This window comes from Chiloscyllium plagiosum, unplaced genomic scaffold (assembly GCF_037043375.1).
Source record: "Chiloscyllium plagiosum isolate Xiang-an unplaced genomic scaffold, Cpla_swu_hap1 HiC_scaffold_1, whole genome shotgun sequence".
NCBI classification, from domain to species: Eukaryota; Metazoa; Chordata; class Chondrichthyes; order Orectolobiformes; family Hemiscylliidae; genus Chiloscyllium; species Chiloscyllium plagiosum.
In genome coordinates, this window is record NW_028270139.1 from 142,160,536 (window position 1) to 142,188,117 (window position 27,582).

The following is a 27,582-nucleotide window of genomic DNA, read 5'->3' on the forward strand; positions in this document are numbered from 1 at the left end:
AGATCGTATGAGGATAGACTGAGACACTTGGGGCTGTTTTCATTAGAGAAAAGAAGGTTTAGGGGTGACTTGATTGAGGTGTACAAGATGATTAGGGGGTTAGATAGGGTTGACAGTGTGAACCTTTTCCCGCGTATGGAGTCGGGTATTACAAGGGGGCATAGCTTTAAATTAAGGGGGGGTAGATATAGGACTGAAGTTAGGGGTAGGTTCTTCACTCAGCGAGTCGTAAGTTCATGGAATGCCCTGCCAGCAGCAGTGGTGGACTCTCCCTCTTTATGGGCATTTAAGCGGGCATTGGATAGGTATATGGAGGATAGTGGGTTAGTATAGGTTAGGTGGGCTTGGATCGGCGCAACATCGAGGGCCAAAGGGCCTGTACTGCGCTGTATTCTTCTATGTTCTATGTTCTAAAACTAGCTACCAGGATACACGAACACCAACTAGCCACAAAAAAACAAGACCCACTCTCACTAGTATCCTTACATACAGATGAGGAAGGACAGCACTTTGACTGGGACAACGCATTCATCCTAGGACAAGCCAAACAGGGACACGCATGAGAATTCCTCGAAGCATTGGATTCCCACCAGAACTCTGTCAACAAACACATTGATTTGGACTCCATCTGCCACACTCTGAGAAAAAGAACAAGAAATGACATCACCTACCCAAGGAAACACATACATAGAAACGGGACATAACACCAGCACTTCACTGGAGGCTCACTGATGATGTTACTTCATATGGTAACAAAACATCTGAAAATGAATCTTCCAGCTCAGCGAGCAAACTTACATCCAGAACCTCAACCTGAGCAACAAATCTTCTCAAAACCCGCTAATGGCTTTGCCCAGTTTACCACTGATCAATATCAGACATAGTGACAAAGACAGCGTCAGGCTATCAACAACACAATAATTTTCAAGTCTTCTGCAGACTTACTAATTTAATCCTGTACATTCACATCCAAGTCATTAATGTACGTGATAAACAGCAATGGTCCTGATGATACTCTGCTGGTCATGAGCTTTCAATTGCACAAACATCCCTCCACCATCATCCTTTGCCTCCCACTTGCAAATCCTTTTTGGATCCAGTTTGCCAATTTGCCTTAGATCCTGTGGGCTGTTAACTTTTGGACCAGCCTTCCACGAGGAACCTTGTCAAAGGCCTTGCTGAAGTCCATGTAAGCCACATCATCTGCACTACCCTTATCAATATATTTAGTTAGCTTTTCAGACAACTTAATTAAATTAGTTAGGATCTCACTCGAACAAATTCATACTGACGATCCCTGATCAATCCCTGCCTTTCCAAGTGTTGATTAATCCTGTACCTCAGAATCTTTTCCAATAGTTTCTGTACCACTGACATTAGACTAACTGGTCTGTAATTACCTGGTCTATCCCTGCCCCCCATCTTGAACAGAGGAACCACATTAGCCATCCTCCAGTCATCAGACACTTCACCTGTGGCTAAAGAATATTACACATTCCGGCCAGGGCCCCAGTAATCTCCTCCCTTGCCTCCCATCTCAGTCTGGGGTACATCTCATCAGGCTCTGAGGATTTATGTACTGTATGCCTGCTACTCCCTCCTTGTAAACATGTCCTAGAACCTCACCATCCCAATTGAAACCCCCAGCTACAATGTTGTTCTCCTTTCTGAATACACCTGCAGCTGTTGCTTTGCATGCTATGCAATAAAATTGTTTCTTCATTCATATCTAACTTTGTTTCTCCAAAGTATTTGCATGTTCTGCCTTTGCACAGTTTGAAGAATCGCACATACAAAAAATGCGACTATCTAGGTTGGAACTCAATTTTATGAAATCGTGGGTTATGTTAACGCATGACTGAACATAAGTCTGAGTGAATGAACTGCCATTGTCTGTTTAAGGTGTGATAAATACCATTGAGTCGAGAAGATGTCAAAATGATTCTGAATGGAAAGCTGAAACTGACATCTTGGCTTTTTTTTTGTTTCCATAATATATTCCCCTCTGCCTTTCACAACTTAAAGTCTAAGACTATTGACAAATTCCCGGGCTCTGCTGACACCCATACATAGTGTGTCTGCTTTTGATCAAGCCATTTTAACAGCTAAGCAACAGCTATTGGTGTAGGGTTACTCTGCAGGAGTTCCTCAGGAGAGTGTCCTCAGCCCAACCATCAATTTAACTGCCCAGGTCTTGCTGCATTTGAACATGGACAGTGTTCATGGGGTGGCAAGTAACATGTATGCCACAGAGGTGACAGACGATAACCAGCTCCAACGCAAGGGAATCCAGCCGTTGCTGAGTCCCCCACTATCCATATCTGTTGACTAGAAACTGAACTGTGCTAGCCATGTAAATACTGTGACCTCAAGAGCAGGCAAGAGGCTAGGAATCCTGCAGTGTGTAACTCACCCACTGACTCCCCAAAGACTAGCAGCGAACTACAAGAACAAGTCAGGAATGTGTTAGAATCTCCTCTTTGCCTTTCTCCTCCCTCCTCCCTCCCCTCAACACTGGCCCAAACAGCACTCATAACCTGGCACCACTCAGGACAAATCATCTTACTTTTTACCCTGATAGAGCGGCAATGTTGAAATCCATCTGCTACCTGGAAGAACAAGGGCAGCAGTTACATGGCCACCAATTTCATTTCCAAGCCTCATGATATCCTGACTTGCAACTATGTGGGTGTTCCTTTACCTGGCTGGATCGAAATCCTTGATCTCCTTTCCAAACATAATTGTGGGTGGATGGATCGAGAACACCTGGACTGCAGTGGTTCAAGGAGGCAGTTCACCACCACCTTCTCAAAGGAAGAATTCTGGGTGTGGGTGGTCAGTTAACACTAGTCTAGTCAAAGACTTCCTGTGAATGAAATTTTTAAAGAAGGAATCTTGATTGGCTAGTCTAAAATTTTCAAAAAGGGAGGAGACAATGATTTTACAAAGTGACGTAAACTCGACGTAATCTGTGGCTTTACAAATAGTGGTCTGACCCTCTGAATAATTGATTGTCATAGACTGAAAACTTTAATGTTTGTTTACTTTCTACCGGTGTTCTTCTGGTTATCAGGTACTTGCAACTTGGCTGGCTACAAAGTTAAGGTGTATGACTTGAAATCTGCTACTCATTGGTGCCCAGCAATAGTGACTCATCACAATTTAACAACCAGATTAATGCAGATCAAAAGTGAACAGGTAAAGAAAGCCTTTTGACTTCAGTTGAAAATGTACGGTTATAGGCTGACACTTTTGTCATTCTATTGAAAATGATTTTAAAGATTTAAAATTAAATAGCTTGGTGGTTTTTCACTTGATCTGCTCATATGTACTATTGGACAGGTGTGGCTTGAACTTGGATTTCCTGGCCCTGAGGTAGAGGCAGTACCAATGTGCCACAAGCCCCTGATGATAAACCTTAGTGCCTGTTAAAGCATGCTGCTCTGAGTAGTAAAACGTTTGGTTCTTCAATGTCATCCGCTGCCTAGAGTGAAGATTGTATTTGATCAGATGGCTGACTTTGTTTGTTTTCTTCTTGAGTTCTTTGCCTGAAAGTGGGCCTGACCCACAGCGCCGCAACCTCCACTCCCATGTCTGACAAAGGAGCACAACCTGAGTCCACTTCAGATCAAATCCAGTGCTGATTCGCTCCATCCCACCAACTGACCCTGCAAAGAGTCATGTTGTGGCAACATAACATTTTGCCTGCATACTGGACACTGAAGCCCCAATGTCTTTCCATCGCATAAATCTCTCTTGCACTCTTATTGTATACCATTGGAGTGTTTAGGAAAGATTTAGAGGTTGATGGTCAACCTGTTTATCTGTGTTATGAATACACCTTCCTTCAGCACCTAATTCTGGAGTGGGGCTTGACTCTGGAGCTCCTGGCCTCTGTACCACAGAACTTTTGTGTTTATTGCTTCAGTTTTATTTTTTTTTAAATGCAAACAGGTTTTTGTTGGTGTGCAATTAAAATTTGAGGTAAAATACTCTTTGAAGAGTTGAGAAAGCAATCGTCATACGCTAAACTAAATGACTAGTTTCAACACAAAAGTCAAACTTTTTAATCACCTGTCGTGATTTTATATAACCTCCCCAGATTTATTTTATTTTATAAATGCAATGCTGGCTCTGAGTCCCTAACACACTTATGCAGGGGCCTGTCCATTTTGAAAAATGTTTTGAGAGTTTTCAAGAGGATTTTAATGATTTTTTTTCCAATGTTGCAGTTTTCAGAGAAGCAAATAGTTGATCCAGCTCTGATTCACATGTCTTTCCTTCATGATGAAGATATTGAAGCATTGGCCAATGATGGTGATGGTGAGTGTCAAATCTAGTTGTTACTAACCAGTCTCTTGTCAATGGTCTTTATGACTTAGGTGGAGTATGGGTCCACGTTGTTAATGTGCCTTTCTCTTCTGGGCTGCTGTGCAGAGCAGTTCCAGGGTCATATATAAATTTCTCACTGTGAAGTGATTGCTAGATTTTTGTGAATTTCTGGTACCAGGCAATTATCCACTTTCTCTCCAAAATATCCTGTCTCAAAATAAAAGGAACAACTCTTGAAATCATTGTCCTTGCAAGCTACCACCCCTTCTCCAATTTCCCTTTCGACCTTGAACATATTGATTCAGGGGATGTGGGCGTCGCTGGTTGGCCACTATTCATTGCTCATCCTCAGCTGTGTTTGAATGGAGTGGCTTGCTAGGCCATTTCAGAGTCAACCACATTGCTGTGGGTCTGGAGTCACATGTAGGCCATAACCAGGTGAGATGGCAGATTTCCTTCCCTGAACGACATTAGTGAAGCAGATGAGTTTCTCCAACAATCCGCAATGGTCTCAGCAGATTCTTAGTTCCAAAATTTTGTTTTCAATTGAATTCAGATTTCACCTTCTGCTGTGGTGGGATTTGAACCTGGGTCCCCAGAACATGAGCTGAGTTTCTGGATTAATAGTCTAGCGATAATACCATTAGGCCATTGCCTCCCCTTTTCCTAAATCTGCGTCCATCTTTCCTGGAACACCTGCTTGTATTCCTGCAATCTGGTTTCCACCCTCTGCATTGTCAAAGTCACAATTGATGTCCATTGTAATTGTGGTAAATGTAAACTATCCTATCACATTCTTCTTGACTAGTCTGCAGTTTTTAACATGGTTGTCCACACCATCTCTTCCAAAGTCTCTCTTACTGATCAACAAGGTGGGATTGCACTTGTCTGGATCCATTTGCATCTATCTGATCATAATCAAATAATCTCCTCTTGCTCCCTCATCAATCTTGCTTTCACCCCCACTCCCACAAAAAAAGATGTTGCATTTCTTATCTGCTGACAATGTCATCCAAAATGAAGTGTTAATTTTTACATCTACAGCTGGATGTACCTGGTCATCAGTGTACCTTGCTGTCACTTCTAACTTCTCCCTTATTGCTAAGTTATTAGATAGCTATCCACATGCAGTACTGGATGAGCAGCCATTTCCCCCAACTACATGTTGAGAAAATGTCAGCCATCCTTTTATCTCCGTTCTCTAGCTACCAATAGCATTCATCTTCCTTGTGACTGTGTTTTGTACTAAGTCAGGTGGTTCTCAATCTCCGTGTGATATTTGGTAGTGAACTTTGAGCCACATTGTCGTACTGTTGCTTAAATCAGTCTCATTTCATCAAAACCACAACCCCGTCTCTGCTCATCTGCTGAAACTCATTCATGCTCTTGTTACCTCTCTAAATCTGACTGTTCTAATGCACCCCTGGCCAGTTCCTTACACTCTTAGCACTAGGACTGTTACTTGTAGCTTAGCGCACACCTTTTTGTCTATATTTCCTGTGCTCGCTGACCCACACGTTTCTAGTACAAACTGATATTTTGATTTTAAAATTATCATTCTTGTTTTCAGACACTTCGGTGGCTTTGCCTCTCCCTAACTCTATAATCTCCCTCAGTACCACAATCCCTCCCACCTGTAATTCTACACTCTGGTACACCCCCAGTTTCAGTCACTGCACAATTACTGGCCACACTGTTAGCTGCCTAGGATCTAATATCTAGATTTCCCTCCCTACATCGTTCCAGCCCTTTTCTTATAGTCATAGTGCATGGACCCTTTGGTCCTACCATAATCCCAAACTAAACTAGTCTCACCTGCCTGCTCCTGTCCCATATCCCTCCAAACCTTTCTTATTCATGTACTTATCCAAATGTCTTTTAAACATTGTAATTGTATCCGCATCCACCATTTCCTCTGATAGTTTATTCCAGACACACACCATTCTGTAAAAAAAAAAAAATTGCCCCTTGTCTTTTTAAAATTTTTCTCCTCTCACCTTAAAAATGTGCCCCCACTCTTGAAATTCCCTATCCCAGGGAAAAGACAATTACGAAACGAGGGTGCTTTAAATTAAGAATCACATTATTTATCTAATGAAAGAACTGACCTTAGTCGATAAAAGGACTTTATTAATGTGTAGATATCCATCGCACTTCAGCTTATTAATTTCGTGACATCTATATATCTGTATTTTCAGCTTAAGGATACAACAAGTGGCTAAATGTGTCCACTGCCTACCTGATCTTCAAGCTGTGTGGATGTCAGGTCCTTGGTTAGTTGCAGGCCGGGAGAAGCATGTACTGCGTCCCAGTTGAAGTTAAAGCAAAGTTGGCAAATGAAGGAGATGGGGAAGGCTCAGCAATGATTTAGAAATTGTATTTATGGAGCCAGATACAACATTGAAGTTGTCCATTCCCCTCCCACATAGTTGTGGAGAACTACAGCACAGAAAAAGACCATTCAGCCCATTGAGTCTACACTGGTCAAAAACAGCCCTCTAACTATTCTAATCCTATTTTTCAGCACTTGACCCAAAACCTTGTATGCTTTGGCATAACAAGTGCACTTCTGAATAATTCTTTAATATTCTGAGGTTTCTGCAGTTGCCACCCTTTAAAGGCAGTGTTCCAGGTTTCCACCACCTTCTGGTTGGAGAGGTTTCCCTCACACCTCTTTTAAATCTCCTTCTTCTTAAATCTAAGCCCTCATCATCAAGAGGAAAAGTTTTTTCTTCTTCTTCTACACTAATTATGCCCCACATAATTGCCACCATTAGTGGGCGGCACGGTGGCACAGTGGTTAGCACTGCTGCCTCACAGCGCCAGAGACCCGGGTTCAATTCCCGCCTCAGGCGACTAACTGTGTGGAGTTTGCACGTTCTCCCCGTGTCTGCGTGGGTTTCCTCCGGGTGCTCCGGTTTCCTCCCACAGTCCAAAGATGTGCAGGGCCAGGTGAATTGGCTATACTAAATTGCCCGTAGTGTTAGGTAAGGGGTAAATGTAGGGGTATGGGTGGGTTTCGCTTCGGCGGGTCGGTGTGGACTTGTTGGGCCGAAGGGCCTGTTTCCACACTGTAAGTAATCTAATCTAATCTAAAAAAAAAATAATATTTTACATAGCAGTCATGTCCCCCTCAGTCTCCTCTGCTCAAGGGAAACAACCTCTGTCTATCCAGTGTTTTTCAATAACTGAAACTGTCCAGCCTAGGCAACATCCAGGTAAATCTCCAGTGCTATTACATCCCTCCTGTAACGTGGATTCCATAATGCTTTAAAAACAAAAGATACAAATTAAGTTTGAGCAATTAATCGAGTGCTGCTTTAGAAATTGTTGGTTAGGGTGCTCTGACCCTGAAAATGACAGGTGTAATATTGGTCTTCCATGCTCCATCCATTTTTAACTCCCAATTTTACACAGCACTGGGTCCAACCATTAGATTTGTATGTCTTTGTATTTGATGTTTCCATGGAGCACCTAGGGCACTTTACAACAGTAAAGGCCAGTTGAAGGTGGTGGTTAAAAGTATCTGCTTTCCTGAATGGAAGTGGAGGGCAACTGGAGTGCACAATGCTCAAGACCCTATCTTTGGGAACAGCTGGAGTGACAACTTGAAAACTAATAAGTAACTACCTTCAGGTCTCTAGTGTTGCTTTTATACTTCGAAGTTAAAATTGGACCCAGGGAGTCAGTGTTGAGTGCAGATTTTATAAAAAGCTGTGTTAGACATTGGGGTATAATTAGAACAGGGTGTACATACCTTCAGTTGTTGTAAAGTCTTCCATGGAGCATAGAACGTTACAGCGCAGGCCTTTCGGTCCTCAATGTTGCACCGACTTGTGAAATTAACTTGATACCCAACTAATCTACACAGTTCCATTATTATCCATATGTATGTCCAATGTCCATTTAAATTCCCTTCATGTCAGTGAGTCTACTACTGTTGCAGCCCTACTACTGAGTTAAGAAACTACCCCGATATCTGTTCTAAATCTAACACACCTCAATTTAAAGCTAAGTCCCCTCATGTTAGTCTTCACCATCCGAGGAAAAAGGCTCTCATTGTCCATGCTGCCTAACCCTCTGATTATCTTATACGTCTTGATTTAACTCATCTCTCAACCACCTTCTCTCGAACAAAAACAGCCTCAACTCCCTCAGCCTTTCCTCGTAAGACCTTCCTTCCAAACCAGGCAACGTCCTCGTAAATCTCTCCTGAACCTTTTTTTCCAAAGCTGCCACATCCTTCCTGTAATGTCGTGACCAGAACTGTAGGCAGTACTCCAGCAGAAGCATAACCTCGAGGCTCCAAAACTGAATCCCCCAACCAATAAGTGCCAACACACCATATGCCTTCTTAACCCTATCAACCAGGGTGGCAACTTTCAGGGATTTATGCACCTGGACACTGAGGTCTCTCCATTCATCTTCACTGCCAGGAGTGTTACCATTATTTCTTTTGAAGTGAACTACCTCACACTTTTCCACGTTAATCCCCGTTTGCCACTTCACAGCCCAGCTCTGCATCTTATCTATGTCCCTATGTAACACACAACATCTTTCAGCGCTATTCACAACTCTGCCGACCTTAGTGTCACCCGCAAATTTACTAACCCATCTTTCTACGCCCACATTAAGATCATTTATAAAAATGACAAACAGCAGTGGCCCCAAAACAAATCCTTGCGGCATACCACTGGTAACTGAGCTCCAGGATGAACATTTCCCATCAACCACCACCCTCTGTTGTCTTTCAGCTAGCCAATGTCTGATCCAAACCGCTAAATCACCTTCAATCCTGTATTTTGTGAAATAGCCTACTGTGTGGAACCTTATCAAACGCCTTTATTGAAGTCCATGTACACCACAGCAACCGCTTTACCTTCATCCACCTGTTTTGTCACCTTCTCGAAGAACTCAGTAAGGTTAGTTAGACATGACCTACCCTTGACGTGACCTATCTCTAATCAATTATTCCTTTCCAAATAATTATAAATCCTATCTCTAATAACCTATTCCAACACCTTACGCACAACCAAAGTATGGCTCACTGGCCTATAATTACCAGGGTTGACTCGACACCCCTCCTTAAACAAGGGAACAACATTTACTGTCCTGCAGTCTTCTGGCACTGCTCCTGTCGACAATGAAGACATAAAGATCGAAGCTAAAGGCTCTGCAATCTCCTCCCTGGCTTTCTAGAGAATTCGAGGATAAATCGCATCCAGCTCCCGGGTCGTATCGATTTTCAGATCTTCTAAAATTGCTTTAAAAAAACCTCCTTGTTGTCAACAGCAATCCCATCTAATCTCCGTACTGTCACTAACATTGCCCTTTTCCAATATGAATACTGAGGAAAAGTATTCATTAAGGGCTTCCCCATGTCCTCAGATTCCACACACAGCTTTCCATTTTACACTTGGTCTTAATCTCTCCAAAATAAATCAACAACTGCATCAATAATGGAACCAGCCAACGTAATCTGGGCTGGGAAATTGCATTAAACAAAGTGAAGACTGTCCTTCATTCCTAACTGTCACCAGCAAGCACAACATTATTGCCACAAAAACCAAAACTGTTGGAAGCACTCAACCGGTCTGGCACTACATTATTACATTATATTGCAAAAACGCGCTTGTATTAATTGTAGGGGAAAATGTCTCCTCAGAGTCTCAGTTGGATTTCGAGTCCTATTAGTCATGCTGATCTCTTGAGTGACAACACCCAGTAATATGTTAAAAGACTATTATAAATGGTGAAACCAGTGGCAAGATTTCAACATGAAAAGGGAAGATTTCTTTATTGGAAAAGAAAGGAATAATGTATTGACAGAAGGACAACTTTGTTATTGCACACACAACCTCAAATTGGTATGTTCAATACTGGTCCAAAATTGAGAAGATAACACTTAGCGAGCTTGGAAAACATTTGTAGCTCAGGTTGAGGTTCTGGATGTAAGTTTGCTTGCTGAGCTGGTAGGCTCGTTTTCAGATGTTTTGTCACCATAGGTAACATGAGTGAGCCTCCAGTGAAGCACTGATATGCTGCTTTCTATTTGTGTTTAGCTTTCCTTGGGCTGGTGATGCCACTTCCTGTGTTGATGTCATTTCCAGTTCTTTTTCTCAGAGTGTGATAGATGGGATCCAAATTGTTGTGTTTGTTGATAGAGTTCCAATTGGAATGCCATGCTTCTAGGAATTCTCATGTGTGTCCCTGTTTGGCTTGTCCTAGAATGGATGTGCTGTTCCAGTCAAAATGCTGTCCTTCCTCATCTGTATGTAAAGATACTTGTGACAGTGGGTCATGTTTTCTTGTGGCTATTTGATGCTCATGTATCCTGGTGGCTAGTTGTCTGTCTGTTTGTCCGATGCAGTGTTCGTTACAGTTCTTGCAAGGTATTTTGTAAGTGACGTTTATTTTGCTTGTCTGTATGGGGTCTTTCAACTTCATTAGCTGCTGTTTTAGTATGTTGGTAGGTTCATGGGCTACCATGATGCCAAGAGGTCTGAGTAGTCTGGCAGTCATTTTTGAAACAAATTAGAAGAAATCTACAAGACCATCAATAATAATCTTACAGGCTTAAAATTCACAAAGGAGGAAAACAATAGCAAACTGCCGTTCCTAGATGTCATAGTAGGGTGAATAGTCAATGGGGCACTTGAAACCAGCATCTACAGGAAAACAACACACACAGACCAAATACTGAAGCAATCATCCCAACACACTCAAATGAAGCTGCATTAGAACATTATTTCAATAAGCCACCACACGCTGCAGCATCAAGGAACTATGAAGATCAGAAGAAAACCACCTATACAGTGGAAATGACTGCCAGACTACTCCGACCCCTTGGCATCATGGTAGCCCACAAACCCACCTACACACCAAAACAGCAGCTAATGAACTTAAAACGCCCTATACAGACAACCAGCAAAACGAACATCATTTACAAAATACCTTGCAAGAACTGTAACAAACACTACATTGGACAAACAAGCAGAAAACTAGCCACCAGGATACATGAACATCAACTAGCCACAAAAAGAAATGACCCACTCTTACTAGTATCCTAGTACAGATGAGGAAGGATAGCACTTTGACTGGGACAACACAACCATTCTAGGACAAGCTGAGCAGTGACACGCACAAGAATTCCTAGAAGCATGGCATTCCAACCTGAACTCTGTCAACAAACACATCTACCACCCTCTGAGAAAAAGAACAGGAAATGACTAAGGAAACCTAAACACACAAATAGAAAGTGGGCCATACCATCAGTGCTTCATGGGAGGCTCACTGATAATGTTATCTAGTATGGTGATGAAACGTCTGTAAACAAACCTTCCAGCTCAGTGGGCAAACTTGTATCCATAGTAATTAAATATCAGTGTTATTCTATAATTTGTACGTATAATCTTACAATGGGGTGGAATCCCCTCGTCAATCTGTTTGCGTTCCTTCCTGTGGTTGATGGGTACTTTCTGGCTGAGAGCTTTTGGAAGCTGTGCCTTTTTTAAGCTTCATGTCTGACTCCATCCTAGTCTTTAAAGGGGCTGTTGAGTTTTTTTTCCCCAAAAAATGAAGGATGCATTTCATCAAATCCTTTCTTCTTCTTTGCAAGGTCTGCATACTTTGTAGAAATCAGGCTGTTCAAACATTGTTAATAGTGTGTCTCCCAGGTATTATTTTGTCCATCCATCCATCCAACTTCATCTCCATGTAATTGATCATCCAGTGTATCAATGAAGTCAATATAGTAAGAACAGTTTCACTTTTCAATGACACTTTTTCGACCATATAGGTAGAAGGAGGGGGACAATAAAAAAAGCAATAACTCAGTCAGTACAACAGTTGTGAATATGCTGTGGTTCTGTTCGCCGAGCTGGAAGTTTTTGTTGCAAACGTTTCGTTCCCTGTCTAGGTGACATCCTCAGTGCTTGGGAGCCTCCTGTGAAGCGCTTCTGTGGTGTTTCCTCCGGCATTTATAGTGGCCTGTCCCTGCCCCTTCCGGTTGTCAGTTTCAGCTGTCCGCTGTAGTGGCCGGTATATTGGGTCCAGGTCGATGTGTTTGTTGATGGAGTTTGTGGATGAGTGCCATGCTTCTAGGAATTCCCTGGCTGTTCTTTGTTTCGCTTGCCCTATAATGGTAGTGTTGTCCCAGTCAAATTTATGTTGCTTGTCGTCTGCGTGTGTGTGATGAATATGATGCATAAGGCAAGTCCTTTTTATTGGCTGGGGGAAGCCCATGTCTATCCTTTGTAGTATTGTGCTGATTACATAATTGATTTATTTTGACTTAAAATGCAGTCACTCTAATCAAAGTTAAAAATTTACTTCAAATGAGTGAAGTAGAAATAGATGTAAAAATGTGGAATTACGAAAATTATCGATTGTAAGTTGCATGCTTGATCTACAATCGATTAAAAATCTTGCTGCCTTAATTGCTTTCAGGTATGTTAAATGTTGGTAATTCCAAAAGAATACAATGCATGAAACGAAAATCTATGGAAGGGCATGATGACAGCGAAATAAAAAGAACAAAGTGTGATACGTTGGCTGAGAGCAAGAGCTGCAGGGCAGAGCAGAATGCTGAAGCAACCGAGCGAAGTGAAGATCAGTGCAGTAACAAACAGTCATTCCACTCTGATCCCGGAAAATTAACAGGACAGGATAATGTGCAAATGCAGCAGTTCATAGAATCCAGAACCTGCCGTCTGAACAGAGTACTTACAAAGGAGGGCATGGAAAATGTGAAAAGTGCAGATCCTCAAAAGCCAAAGTCTTTGTTTGGGTTTGATGGCAGCTGGAATAGTTTTAATCTCATTTTTGCAACTCGGGCGACTGACAACGGGAGAACGGTGGTGGTCGAGGATAAACTCCAGCCAGGGACTGAACCTCTAGCACCCCATCGAGACTCTGCTCCATCACTGAAAGCTCAGCATTCTTTGCAGTTAAACAAAGGAACAGCTACTTGCTCTTCTGAAGTAAGGCTTATTTTTCTTTATTTCACTTTTTAAACCAGCTGTCTGTGACCACTGTTGACTGTTGTAAAAACCTAACTGGTTCACTAATGTCCTTCAGGGAAGGAAATGTACCATCCTTGCCAATCTAGCCTACAGGTGCCTCCAGATTCGCAATACAGTGATGGACCATAAATGCTAAATGTACAAAACCCCTGAAGAGGTGCAGACAAGAATGACGTACCAATATCTGACCTAAAAGAATATGTTAGTAGGCTAGAGGATGTTTTCTAGAAAAAAGGCTGAGAATTATCATTGAGTTGGATAGGATGAGGATACATAGACCAGTGCTGGGGTCACAGTTATTTACAACATGTAGTAATGACTTGCATGAAGTAAGTGAATGTTCTATAAGTAAGCTTAATGGATGACACAAAAATAGGTGGCAAGACAAATGTTGAGGGTGACAGAGTCTACAGAGGGATATAGACAGGTTGTGCACGTGGGCAAAAATTTGGTAGATGGGATATAATGTGTGAAGCTGTAAAGCGAGGCATTTCAGGAAGAGTAGAGGACCTGAATGTTATTTAAATGAAGGAAGACTGCAGAAAGCTACAGCACAGAGGATTTGGAAGTCCTTGTGCATAAATCACAAAACATGAGCATCGAAGTTCAGTAGGTAATAGGTAAAGCAAATCGAAGGTAGGGAATGGAATACCGTAACAGGAAGATTTTTGCTAAAATTATACAAGGCTATAGTCTGACCACAGTTAATATACTGTGAAAAGTTTTGGTCACCTTGACTAAGGAATTGCCCACTTGGCTACTAGCATTGCAGGTGGTCTAGAGAAGGTTCAATAGGCTGAGCCCGAGTATGAAGGGGGCGTGTTTTATGTTTTCATTGGAATTTAGAAGAATGAGAAGTGATCTTATTGAAATTGACAGAAAAGCTGGCCAGAAGTACAGGGTTCTTCAGGAACGAGAGAGGACTAAAGAACTGTGGATGATGTAAATCCAAATTGAAAACAGAAATTGCTGGGGAAACTCTGTTCTGAAGAAGGGTCGCTGGACCTGAAACGTTCACTTGGTTTCATGCCCACAGATTCTTAGGGGACTTGACAGATGCAGAAAGGTTATTTTCCTTTATAGGATCCAAGGACACAATCTCACATGGGGTCACACATTTAAAATACAGATGAGGAGGAGTTTCCTGAGGATAGGGAATCCACCACTGGGGAAGGCAGGAAAGAGGAGTTGGGGATGATTAGTAAGGCACAATCTTGTTGAATGACGGAGTAGACCTGACAGACAGAACGGTCTGCTTCCATTGCTTTGTCTTATAGTTTAGAGAATGTGTTTCCAATCGTGAGCAGAACAAACCTAGAGGCCGTAAATATAAGATTTCTGTAAATAGAACCACTAGTGAATTCAGGAGGAGCATATTTGCAGAAAAGCTGGCCAGCATGTGGAACCTGTTATTACTACAGATTGTTGGGATCAATATAGTTAAACGTGCATGCAGGGAAATTGGATAAATGAGAATTGAGGGTTAAGGTAGCTAAGATAGGGTTCATAACAGCAGCTACACTATATTTATATCCTCCCTTTTTAGTGTGCTTCATGAGAACATTGTAAGGAATATTTGACAATGAGCCCCCTGTGAAGGGAGGTTTTAAGGAGCAGAGTAAGTTGGAGAGGTTAAAGGAAGAAAAATAGGTCTTGGGGCTGAAGACATGGCTGTAAATGCTGGAGCAATTAAAATTGTCAATGTTTAAGGTCTGAATTAGGCTGGTAAGTGTCTTTTGAGGATCGGAGCAGGGGAAGGGTGTGAGGCTGTGGAGGGAATTGAAAACTAAGATGGGAATTTTAAAATCAAGATGGTGTTTGACTGGGAGCCAATTGAGGTCAGAGAGCACTGAGAGTGTGGTTGGGTAGCTTGGTTTTGACCCAGTGTATTTCCGTTCCCTATAAAATGTGGGAGTTCTGACTGAAGAGGGTGAGAGGCACAAAGAGGTTCATGTGGAGTATCAGAGTCTAGTGGGGCTGAATTATTATTATTATCGTCGTCGTCGTTCTCGAATGGAGCTCATTTTACCTATCTGTATGAAATAAATATGCTGTGCATGTGGTTGACTAGATATTTTGGTTGGGTAAACTTTGGCAACTGGGCCAATTCCATGCTGGCTGTACTGTCATCCTAGTTCCCTACCTTTCCCAAACCATAATAGATGAGTCATAGAGTTTTAGAGTTGTACAACTTTGGTTCAACTCATCCATGCTGACCACGTATCCTAACCTAGTCTAGTCCCATTTGCCAGCCCTTGATGCACATCCCTTCCTATTCTTATATACATCCAGATGCCTTTTTAAATGCCGTAATTGTACCAGCCTCCACCACTTGCTCTGGCAGCTCATTCCATACACTCACCACCCTCTGTGTGGAAAAAGTTGCCCCTTAGGTCCCTTTTATATCTTTCCCCTCTCACCTTGAACCTATGCCCTCTGGTTGTGAACTCCCCCCACCCCATTATAAACCTCTATAAGGTCACCCCTCAGCCTGTGAAAACAGCCCCAGCCTGTTCAGCATCTCCCTATAGCTCAGATCCTCCAACCCTGGCAGCATCCTTGTAAATCTTTTCTGAACCCTTTCAAGTTTCACAACATTCTTCCGATAGGATGGAGACCAGAATTGCACGTAATATTTCAAAAGTGGCCTAACCAATGTCCTGTGCAGTCAGTAAAAAGCTTTGAAATAAACCTTCCTTCAGCTCTGAAACCTCCTTGTTGCTTCAGAATCACTTTTTTTTTGCATTAATCTTTAACTCCAAAACACCCATGGGTGACAAAATGTGGTATGATAAAAGGGCCAGAGTGGTGAGACTTGTGGGTCTCCCTGTTTTTGTTGTCACCAGCACAAAGTCCCACACCATCCAAAGTGGGGGTTGCTGGCCTCACTGCAGCCCATGCTCTCACCTACTGTCCACAATGAAAATCTTGACTATGCAGGCACTTTCTTGAAAGGTGAACAGTTTGAGCTGGCAGTTTCCCTAATTCCAGCTACCTGCTTCAGAAGGTAAAAATCCAGCCCACTTTCTCTGAAGTTCAGCAGGTATGTGCTTTAGGGGAAGAAACTGTGTGTAATGTCATTAAAATAGTCAGGGAGAAGCTAATGGGATTAGATGACCTTGTGTATACTTCAAGGTTTATGTATCAGTTCTTCCATGAATGATGCGTGACTGTTTTCCACTTGCTCTGGGTGCTCAGTTACTCGGGCATTGAGGATCCTGATATACTCAGTGCAGCATCAAAATGAAGAAAGAAGCATCTTTGCGTGGAACTGCTACTAGGTTATTGCTGATGCATTGCCTTATTCCTGCTGTAGGCTTCACGAACGATCCGGGCAGCTCAGTTTGTTCACTCCAGTTTGGGTGACATGTTGCTGGGCAGTGCTGCTACAACGCCTGAAAGGAAAGATTTGAGACAAACTACTCCTCCGCCTGCGAATTCTCCCCCAGCCATCACTGCAGTGGTGCCTCAAGGGTAAGTTAGCTGAGTTTTAAACCTCCGAATTACCACCCTGACATAACGTGTGCTTAGCATGAGGCTAATTCGTCTTGAGTTCAGTCTCCAATGTTACTCTAATGTGATCTCCAGCATCAGCAGTCCTCACTTTCGCCTATTCCATTCTAAAGAACCCCTAACGTGAACTTGAGGGACCTGTGTTTCATTTTCAGTCGTTCTTTTCTTTTGACATACGAGTAAACAGGATTCCAGGCACATACGAGCACAACTCCCCCTCTTCAGGGAGCTGGGCAGAGATGGCTCTGTATGGATATGGTCATTCCAAATGGAGGTGGGTTCTACCTGGCAGCACTGGGGTTATTACTATCTTTAAACTCTCTTAATTCCCACCAAGAAAGTGAGAATTAACATAAGATACAAGGATGTGTCAGGTGGGGGGAGGCTTATGGACTGGGGCTTTTGTACCTTGGAGTGTCTGAGGCTGAGGTTTATAAAATCATGAGGGGCATGGATAGGGTAAATAGGCAAGGTCTTTTCCCTGGAGTTCAAAACCAGAGGGCGTAAGTTTAAGGTGAGAGGGCAAAGATATAGAAGAGACCTAAGGGGCAACTTTTTCACACAGTGTGGTGCATGTATGGAATGAGCTGCCAGAGGAAGTGGAGGAGGCTAGTACAATTGCAACATTTTAAAAGGATGGATATATGAATAGGAAGGGTTTGGAAAGATATCGGCCAAATGCTGGCAAATGGGATAGATTTATTTAGGCTATTTGGTTGGCATGGAAGTGTTGGATTGAAGGGCCTGTTTCCATGCTCTTTGATATCTGTGACTCCCAAGATCATAAAATATAGAATAGAAATGGGCCATTTGTCCCATCAAGACTGCTCTGCCATTCAGTGCGATTATGTTTGATATGATCTTCTTCAACTCTACTTGCCTGCCTTTTCCCCATAATCCTTGATTCCTTTACTGATTATAAATCTTATCTATCTCAGAATTGAATCTACTTAAGCACCCAGCCTCTCCAGTCCTGTGTGATAAAGAATTCCACAGATTGACTGCCCTCTGAGAGAAAAAAATTCTCCTCCATCTGTATTCAATGAGCAACTTCTTACTCTTGGCCCGAGACACACTCACAAAGGGAAACAACCATTGCACATTTTGGTTTGTGGGTAATAGGGAAGACAAATGGAATGTTGACCTTTATTTCAAAGAGAATAGAGTATAAAAATAGAGAGGTTTTGATAAAACTATACAAGGTTTTAGTCAGACTACAACTGGAATACTGAACAAGTTTTTTTTGGGGCCCTTACCGAAGACAAAGTACAGAGGAACCTCGATTATCCAAACTAGATGGGCAGGAACTATTTTGTTTGGATAGTCAATTATTTGCTTAATTGATTAAATGCCTTTCCTCTGGAGCTCAGAGGCAGCAGCACATGAGCCCCCAATCCCATCCTACACCACACCCCCCTGTCCTCCTCTTACACTGCCCCCCCCCGCCCCCAACCTCATCCAACATTACCCCCGTGTTCCCCCAGCCCCGACCCCTCTCTGGGGCAGCCGGACTGGACACCAACAATAAGACTGCTGCTGCCTTTGTGAGGTAAGTCTCCAAATAGCATGCAGACACAGCCAGAGCACCCCCCCCCCCCCCCCCCCACACGTCTTTTTGACAGATTCCACCTTTGCCTTGTATAGGACGGTGTTAGAGAGATTATCTGGGGAAGGGGGTGTTTAGGGTACACCCCTGTGCAGAACTCCAGAGAAAGTGTGGGGAGAGTGAGAGAGGATGGGCAGTCAGTCATTTGGAGACGGTGCCTGTTTAATCACTGTAAACAAAAGATGCAATCAGTGTTAGAAACACGTCTTCAATGTAACGTTTCTATCGGGACCTCGATCTCCTTCGGATAATCCAATATTCGGACAATTGATATTCAGATAATTGAGGTTCCTCTATACTGGCATTGGAGATAATCCAGAGAAGGTTTACTACTCTCTGGAATTTAAAGAATAAGAGAGAACCTTTTTGAAACATAGAGGACTTGACAGGATAGATGCAGAAAGGTTATTTTCCCTTCTGGGAGACTGAGACTAAAGGGAACAATGTCAGAATAAAGGGTTGCAAATTTAAGACAAAGTTTAGGCTTTGTCTTTGTGTATTCAGGGCTAAGAGTGACTGATTTTAATTAAATAAGAGAGTTGAAGGTTATAGGAAAAAGGCTAGGAAGTGGAGTTGAAGGTTATCAGATGAGCCATGATCTCATTGATTGGTGGACTATAATCAATGAGTTGAATGACCTACTCTGCTCTTTTGGTGTTATGTTCTTATCTTCCTTTCGATAAAGGGGCCCAAACTTCCTTTATTTTTTACTATTTCAATTGATATCTCAGTTACCTGGTGACCTTGGATACTGGTTTTTCTGTTGTGGATTTCTGCAGTCTATTCTGAGTTAGTTAGCATGGTGGAATAACCTGAAATGTAATCATTGACACCACATGACTAAAATTGTGCTGTAAGGAGCAGTGTGCATTTCATCAGGCATGTATTTCTTTTTTGGAAGAATGGTTGAGCGTTTTTTTTCTTTTTTTTTAGGATGGTGGAAGTGCTGAGTGAAAGGCAGAGTCCTCCAGTAAGTAGCAGCTATACTAACTCCATCTGTTCAGAATCCGGGCTGTCAAAGCTATTCTTGGGTGGTCAGAATAAATCTCCTTCACCAGGACCCCATTCAGATGCTGGTGTATTTGACGAGAGCAGGCCACGGCCAGGGATTTCCAGTAACCGCACCATGGCATGTCCTCCGTCGGGAACATTATTTCAGACTTGTGGAAACGGGCAGCCAGAAAAGTGTGAGAAAGAGAAATCTCTCCATCAGGAGAAGGTGACAAACATTCTGATGACTGATCCTTCTAAATGTGAGGCCTCACTTCCTGTTAAGGGAGATGCAGCAGTTGGTATTCAGAATAATTCGCCACAAACGTTTAACCCGACTGGTGGTTTTCCATTGAACAAATGTAGTCAGCGAGCTGCCCTGCCTTCAGACCTTTCTGAACACTCGGAATCAAACGATGCCAAAGCTTTATTGGTGAATTCCCGACTCTGTGTTGACGGAAGTGAAAGTGATACAGAAAGTACAACAAGTGACTTAAGCTGTTCATCAGGACTGAGTTCCGACCTAGGATTTGAGCCCTCGACCCCACAGGGTTTGAGGAACTCATCATTCCAGAAGACCTGGTCTCCTAGTCCAAAACAGAGAAGGGAAAGAGGTGAGGTGCTGAGAAATACTGTCTTCAAAGAAAGAAGAGGCAGAGGTGAGTAGTTTGTTTTGTCAGGTAAAATCAACTCTGAATAAGTAGGAACAGGATACACCATTGAGGCCTCTATGGAATAGTACCTTAAGTCTAATCTGCCATTTAGTGGAATGATAGCTGATACATGGCCGAACAACCATGTCTATCCTTCATTATTTTCAAATAACAAATTTGCCAATCTCTGCATCAGTTGCCATTTGTTGAAGTGTTCCAAACGTTTTTTTAATCACCTTCTGATTTTTGAAAAATTACTAACATTTTAACTTGAAAGGACTGGTTGTCATTTTCAGATGTCCTCTCGCTCTAGACTCTGCAATGACAGAAAATAGTTTCTCTCTATCTATCCAATTGGTTTCCTTTTAATTTCCTGAAAGTTTCAGTTGGGTCAGTCCTGAAAGCCCCTCCCCTCCACCGTAAGCAGTCCTTGTAATGTAACTCTAGGAGCCTAGGCATCATTCTGGGCAGCTGGTTCATTCTTTTAAGAATGTGAACATCCTGGCATTGTCGCTTTGTTTTGTCTTGTCTATTTTGCAAGTGACTACCCATATACACAAGATTAGAACTTGCAATCTAGATTGCGACAAGCTATCACTTTGTGGGGCAGTATAACAGCTAAATCTGATTTCCCTTATGACAAACAGTTGAGAACCTAAAGTGACTGTTGGAAGGCCTGCTGTTTATTTTCCTTGTCACCCGTAATCAGCTGTTCCTGAGGCCCATGGTAGTGTTCTCCCACAATGCAGTGACAGCAGGCTTGTAGCAAGGTAGAGCTAGGTTTTATTACTGACCTGGTGCCCTCATTAGCTTATCATCCCAACTGTTGTAACCCTTGTTCTGATTTGATCTTTAAAATCATTCAGGTAGCACCCCTAAGTGTTTATGCATTTGTGCAGCAGACGGTTTAATAGGGATCTGCAGTTGACTTAGATTTTCCACAATTCATTCTCCTGATGAATTGTTGGTATGTTTGGGGTGAGTTGATGGGGGTGACAGACTCCAGCAGTTCCTTGGGGAGGTACAAGCTGGCATTTCCTGACTGGAGGTAGAGGCAGTCATGGAATGGGGCAATATATCAGACTTAGATTACCTACGGTGTGGAAACAGGCCCTGCGGCCCAACAAGTCCACACCGACCCTCCGAAGAGCAACCCACCCAGAACCCCATTCCTCCATGTTCACCCCTGACTAATGCACCTAACACTATGTGCAATTCAGCATGACCAATTCATCTATTCTGCACATCGTTTGGACTGTGGGAGGAAACCGGAGCACCCGGAGGGAACCCACACAGACACTGGGAGAATGTGCAAACTCAACACATAGTTGCTCGAGGTGGGAATTGAACCCGGGTTCGTGGCGCTGTGAGGCACCACTGAGCTACCGTGCCACCCCATGCAGTTCCAGATAGATCACTTGCTGTTTGCACTGTTCATTATTCGCCTGAAAGGCTGCTTGGGTATATAAAACACCTCTGGTTGTGCAGTGGCGTGTTTGCTGTATAATAGAGCTGCTACTTTCATGGCTGTTGCTGTATTTTACAGTTGATGCCTCCCAGTCTGTGCTGAATGATGCTCAGAAAGTCCGGGCTTTGCAGCAGAGCGGTGAGTCCTTTCTGCAAGATGGCTCCTGTATTAAAGTTGCTCCTCACCTACACAAGTGCAGAGAATGTCGTTTGTCCACTTACCACCGACGCAGAGATGAGGCAGACTCCAGTGTCTTCTGCAGGTTCTTCCACTTCAGGAAGTGAGTGAGCATTGGATTTTCTAATGGATTGAAAGATGCACAAAACATCTCTGCTTTCTGTCACTTTGCTGTACTCGCGTGGTCAGAGCATGTTTTTCACTGCAAGCCCAACTAGACATTTGGTGTCTGCATGTGCTGTCATGTGCTGCATTGAGCCATTTAGAGCAGAAAGATTTCAGTGGAAATTATTTTTGCCAAATGACCAGTCCACATGAAGAATGATCATTGGGCTAAAGCCTGGTCTCACGATTCCAAGGGAACGGCTTCAATGATAGTTTTGGTGCATTTAAATCCACTGGATTGTTGTTGGTGGTGTGTTACCAATGGGGAGGGTAACTTGTAATGAGTGCATGCTATGGCAGGTAGTATTCTTTTAAGCAAAGACCTGTCTGCAGAAATCAAGATTTTAAAACCCAAACATTTGTTATAAAAATGATCACCTTTGGCTTCTCAAGTCATCTATTTACTCCATGTGAGGTTAAGAACACTGGTCTTCTAATTAAATGTAATTTTTATCATTAATCATTTAGAGTATTTAATATTAAAATTAGATTCTCAAATCACTTGGGGTCAAGTAGATGAGAAAGTGTTTTACTCAGAAGTACAAACCTATGAATTAAGAGCAGGAGGAGGCCATTCAGTCCCTTGAGCCTGCTATGTCATTCCTTAAAATTGTGCGCTGATCTGATTATAGCGTGGAATGCACTGCCAGAAAGGCTGTTATAAGTGGTAACTTTCAAGGAAGTTGGCGATCTATTTGAGGGAAAAGTAGGAGGATGAGGTAATTAGTAGCTCTTTGCAGAGAACTGACAATGGCACAAGGGGCAATGAGGACTCCTCCAAATATGCTTGGACATTACAAACAGTCACTTGGTAATACTGAATCCAACTGTTGCTGAAATGAGACGTGTTGCCAAAGCTTGCATTTACCAGGTTGTCTGTAAGAATGTTGATCACAACCATTCATACTATAGGTCGAAAGGGTGCTGGTTCAGTTATAAGATTGACTGACTGTGTATGAGGTATTGCCTTGGTGTAATCTTGAGAGATTTGTATTCATCCCAGGCTCCTGATCAACTATATGTCCCAGCCTTTGACTAATCCAAGGAGCATGTTCCTTTAGCTGTTCCGAGTGGGCAGAGCGCCGACTGTTCTTGACCAGTCAAAACCTAACCAAGGTGTGATGAATGTGACTCTGTGATGGGGAAGTATGACCTAAACAGTCCTGTTGAAGATGATCAATTTCATAATAAGACACAGATTTTTAATCAGCTTGTTCAGACATGTTATGACACCGCTTTAGAGCAGGTAGGGTATGAACACAGATCTTCTGGTCACGGGTATTGCATCAAAGTACCATATGAGCCCTTTTGAACATTAGTTTAAGTTTCTGCACCGGTCCTCCAAGTTGACTTGCCATCTGAATCAGCATTTTTTGTTTTTCTCTGGGGAATAAAATGATGTGATTGTTTGAAATTTGGCATTTCTTGTATTTGTCTTGTTCAGTACAGGATAACCTACAGCAACATGTCTGTCTTTTCACCAATATTCAAAGATAATATTCTTTCCACAAAGAGACTGTGTTTGCAGGCTCAAATTGTAAACCATTTCCTATCATTGAAACGTGGCAGCTCTAAGTTTTTCAACAACATTGTCATTTTAGGTTGCATTTTAACAAACATGGAGTGCTTCGCGCAGGAGGATTCCTCACTCCAAACCAGTGTGATCCAGAATCATTACGCTTGTGGATGCCCTCTGATGCTAATATTGACGGTTTGGACCTGGATACCTCTAAGTATATTCTGGCTAATATTGGAGACCACTTCTGCCAGTTGGTCATGTCTGAAAAAGAGGCGCTCAAGTTGGTGGAGCCTTGCAGTAAGCATTTCTGACATTTTCTTTTTATAATTTTTAAATTTTGTAAACTTTCTGCCAGGAGTTTTGTTTTTAAATTTTAAGTTTTTTTTAAAATTTGTATCATTTGGCCTGTAACAATTGCAAATCTGTTTAGAAGGTCAAACACCAAACTTTCTACATGCGACAAAGTTATTAATGAATGAAACTTTGTCTGGTGGAACTACGTGGGAATTACAAGATTGAAACTTGCTTGCCTTTCTCACAAACAAGCACTCCTTATACTTTTATATCCATACTCCTTCATTTCACCCTCCCTCTTTGTTTCCTTATCTGCCCAGCCAATCTAATCTTGCATGTTTAAAATGTTTCTGCACCAAGCAGTAGCCAAGTCACCGTCCACAACTTCTCAGTTGAATGTGTGAATTTTCTCTTGTTCTATGTATTGACTGAGGTGCTGTCTGGTATGCAGTGCGGGTTGCACATCCTCTAAATGTCCAAGATGTGTCGATGATGTGGAGTCTCATTGCTGCATATAATGCTGAGAGATTTCATAAAGACTTAAATAGACTCTTTGTTACTTGTTCTCACATTCTACATTTTTATAAAAAGCATCATCTCATGCGTGCTGACATTTGATTCTATCTGCCAGTTTTTTTTTAAGCTTGTCACTTCCATCATTCCTTCCCTTTTTGTAGTTTCCTAAATATTAAGTTTTTCTTTTAACTACAAACTTTTACACTCTCTAACCAATTATCCAAATCATTGACATGTTTAAGTTCCATTCCATTGTGGGATGATGACATCCTCTTTCAACCTCTCTGTAAAATCTGTCTTAGTTTCCATTGAGTTAGTCGTGACCCTTGTTTAAAATCTTTTTTAATTCAGTCCTCCGCATGATTCCATACATTCTTAGTGATTGCAAAAATTTTAGATACTGGTACCTTTACCAAGATGCTGCTAAACCAGAATGTTGCCCTGTTGTAGGAAGGATATTATTATAGCTGGAGAGGGTTCAGAAGAGCTTTAACAGAATGTTGCCAGGATTGGAGAGTTTGAGTTATAAAAATAGTCTGGGACTTTTTACTGGAGTATAGGTGGTTGAGAAGTGACTGTTACAGAGGTTTATAAAATCTTGAGGGGTATAGATAAGGTGAATTGCAGGTGTCTTCTCTCTAGGATGAGGGAATTTCAACACTATGGGACATATTTTTGAGGCAGGCGGAGAAAGATTTTTTAAAAATCTTGAGCAATTTTTTTGTTTTAAACACAGTGCTTCATGTGTGAAATGAAGCTCCTGAGGAAGTGTTAGATGTGGGTACAGTACAACGTTTAAAAGACATTTTAGATAAGTACATGAACAGTAAATGTTTGGAGGGATATGGGCCGAGCGCAGACAGGTGGGGCTAGTTTAGTTTAGGATTATGATCAACCTGGATTGATTGGACCAAAGGATGTGTTTCTGTGCTGTACAACTCTGATTCGCTAGAGTTTGGGATGTGGTGAGAGTCTTATAGAAATCTGTAAAATTCTGACAGGGCTAGACAGGGTATATGTAGGAAGGATGTTCCCTAATGTTACCCCTAGCTTGGACTACCGGTCAATGTAAGGATATGGGGTAGGTTATTTAGGACTGAGATGAGAAATTTCTTCACCCAGGGAGTGGTGAGCATGTGGAATTCTCTGCCATAGGATGTGGTTGCGGCCAAAGCATTGAATATTTTCAAGGAGGAGTTAGATACAGTCCTCGGTGCTAAAGGGATCGAAGGGAGAAAGTGGATACAGTATACTGAGTTGGATGATCCTCCTGTTTTCCAGATTTAAAAAATATTTTCCAATTTCTCTGCACTAAAGTGTAAAGTTCGGGCAGGGGGAAGGGTCTTGTTCACTTCTGCCGCCTTGCTCCTTTAGAAAGAATTGCGTGGAAGCGTGCGGTCCGAGGAATTCGGGAGATGTGTGATGCCTGCGAGACCACCCTCTTCAACATCCACTGGGTATGTCCCAAATGTGGTTTTGGGGTGTGTCTTGACTGCTACAAGATGAAGACCACCAATCCACAGCAAGGTAATCTGAGGAAATAAGGATGATGAGGGGAGTTACCCTCTGAGGAGAGGCTGAGCCGCTTGGAATTGTATGCGCTAGGATTTAAAAGAATGAGAGGGGATCTTATAAAAGCATAAAATTATGAAAGGGATAGATAAGATAAAAGCAGGCAAGTTGTTTCCGCAGGTGGGTGAGACTTGGACGAGGGGATGTGGCCTCAAGATTAGGGAGTAGATTTAGGACAGATGAGCAGGAACTGCTTTTCCCAGACAGTCGTGAATCTATGAAATTCTCTGCCCAAGGAAGCAGTGCAGGCAGCTTCATTCAATATATTCAAGACACAGTTGGATGGGTTTTTGCATGGTAGGGGAATTAAAGGTTACGGGGATAATGCAGGTAGGAGGAACTGAGATGATGGATAGATCAGCCATGATCTTAATGAATGGCAAAGCAGGTTCAATGGGCCAAATGGCCGCCTCCTGCTTTTACTATGATACTAGAAATGAACTGGACCAAAATCTTCAGTGATATCAGATAAGGCTTCTGGTACACATATATCTGCATTGGCGCAAATTCTTAATTGTGTCAATGGCCAAGCTGCAGTGATTTATTGAATGTCTGGAATGTTCAGTCCAGTTCCCTGATGATCCGAGCGTTTTGGCAGTGAGATGGCTCCGAGGATTTCCTCAGGTAATCCAGCTTTGTTCACTCTTTGCAGGTGGACTGGGTGGATATCATGGAGATACTTGGAGCAGCAGACCCCAGATGTTGTAAAATGCTCCTTGATCATTGGAGTCAGTGTTGATGCTGATGTAATGGGCTGTGTTAGGAGTGTCACTGCTCTAGAGCCATGTTTTTTACCATGGCAGACTTGATGGGCTGAAGGGCCTTTTGTTGTGCTACAGACCTCTGAATATGTCCAAGCACTTGTACAGCCCGTACTGCTTGCCTTTCGTTAGCTTTTGTTTTAACGTACGTCATTATGTGTATTTGGTAAATAATAAACCAGGTGAATGCATTGAATCTAATAGTATTGGAAAAATAATGTCTTTATTACAGAGGTTGAGAAAAGAACACTTTATTTTAAAATAAACATTTTTCCATCCTCCTCCTGCTCCCTCACCACCCTCCCTATGCACAGATTACAAAGAGGAGATGTTTGCTTGGTTGAGATGTGCTAATGGCCACGTCCATGAACCAGAGAAGCTGATGCCAACGCAGATTATTCCCGGTTCAGGTAAATGGGTGTTTAATCACAATTGTGAAGGTTGTTTTGTTGGATACTCACTCGGTCCGTATAAGCTTTGAGGGGTTTACAGGACTGTCATACAGTATAGAAACAGGCCCTATGGCCCATAATATCTGTACCAAACACCAACTGAACTTGATCCAAAGCCCACTACAACCTGTGTTCATCCAGATGCTTCTTGAATGTTGTTAGAGTACCTACTTCCTCCACCCTGTCAGACAGGCACTCTCCACATTTCTCAAATCCTCTGGGTGAAAACATTTTTCCTCTCTTCCCATCTAAGAGGCTTACTCTTCACTTTAAAATTATGTCCTCTGTCTTTCCCCATGGCAGACACATCTGCCTCTACCATGGGGAAAAGACTCTCATGATCTATCTCCATCTATGCCTCTTAATTTTGTATACCTAGACTATTCAGTCTTTCCTTATAATTGAGACTTTCCATCTCTGCCTGGTGAATTTCCTCTGCCCCCTATTCATGCATTCCCGTCCTGCTGATAAAATGGCAAATGGAACTGCATACACTCCATTTATGGCCTAAACACAGCTTTATAAAGCTGTAACAAGACTT

General features: G+C 42.4%; 1 protein-coding gene across 1 annotated transcript in view; it reads left to right on the plus strand.

Moving 5' to 3' along the window:
- The window catches only part of LOC122557137 (lysine-specific demethylase 3A-like), an 86,819-nt gene that overhangs the window by 13,608 nt on the left and 45,629 nt on the right, over positions 1 to 27,582 (plus strand). Inside the window, exons 5-13 of the mRNA XM_043704524.2 lie at positions 3,074 to 3,198; positions 4,233 to 4,323; positions 12,781 to 13,313; positions 16,672 to 16,829; positions 19,408 to 20,123; positions 21,664 to 21,865; positions 23,529 to 23,743; positions 25,631 to 25,783; positions 26,904 to 26,999. Of these exons, the coding sequence (XP_043560459.2) occupies positions 3,074 to 3,198; positions 4,233 to 4,323; positions 12,781 to 13,313; positions 16,672 to 16,829; positions 19,408 to 20,123; positions 21,664 to 21,865; positions 23,529 to 23,743; positions 25,631 to 25,783; positions 26,904 to 26,999 (2,289 nt within the window). The remainder of the gene's footprint in view (positions 1 to 3,073; positions 3,199 to 4,232; positions 4,324 to 12,780; positions 13,314 to 16,671; positions 16,830 to 19,407; positions 20,124 to 21,663; positions 21,866 to 23,528; positions 23,744 to 25,630; positions 25,784 to 26,903; positions 27,000 to 27,582) is intronic.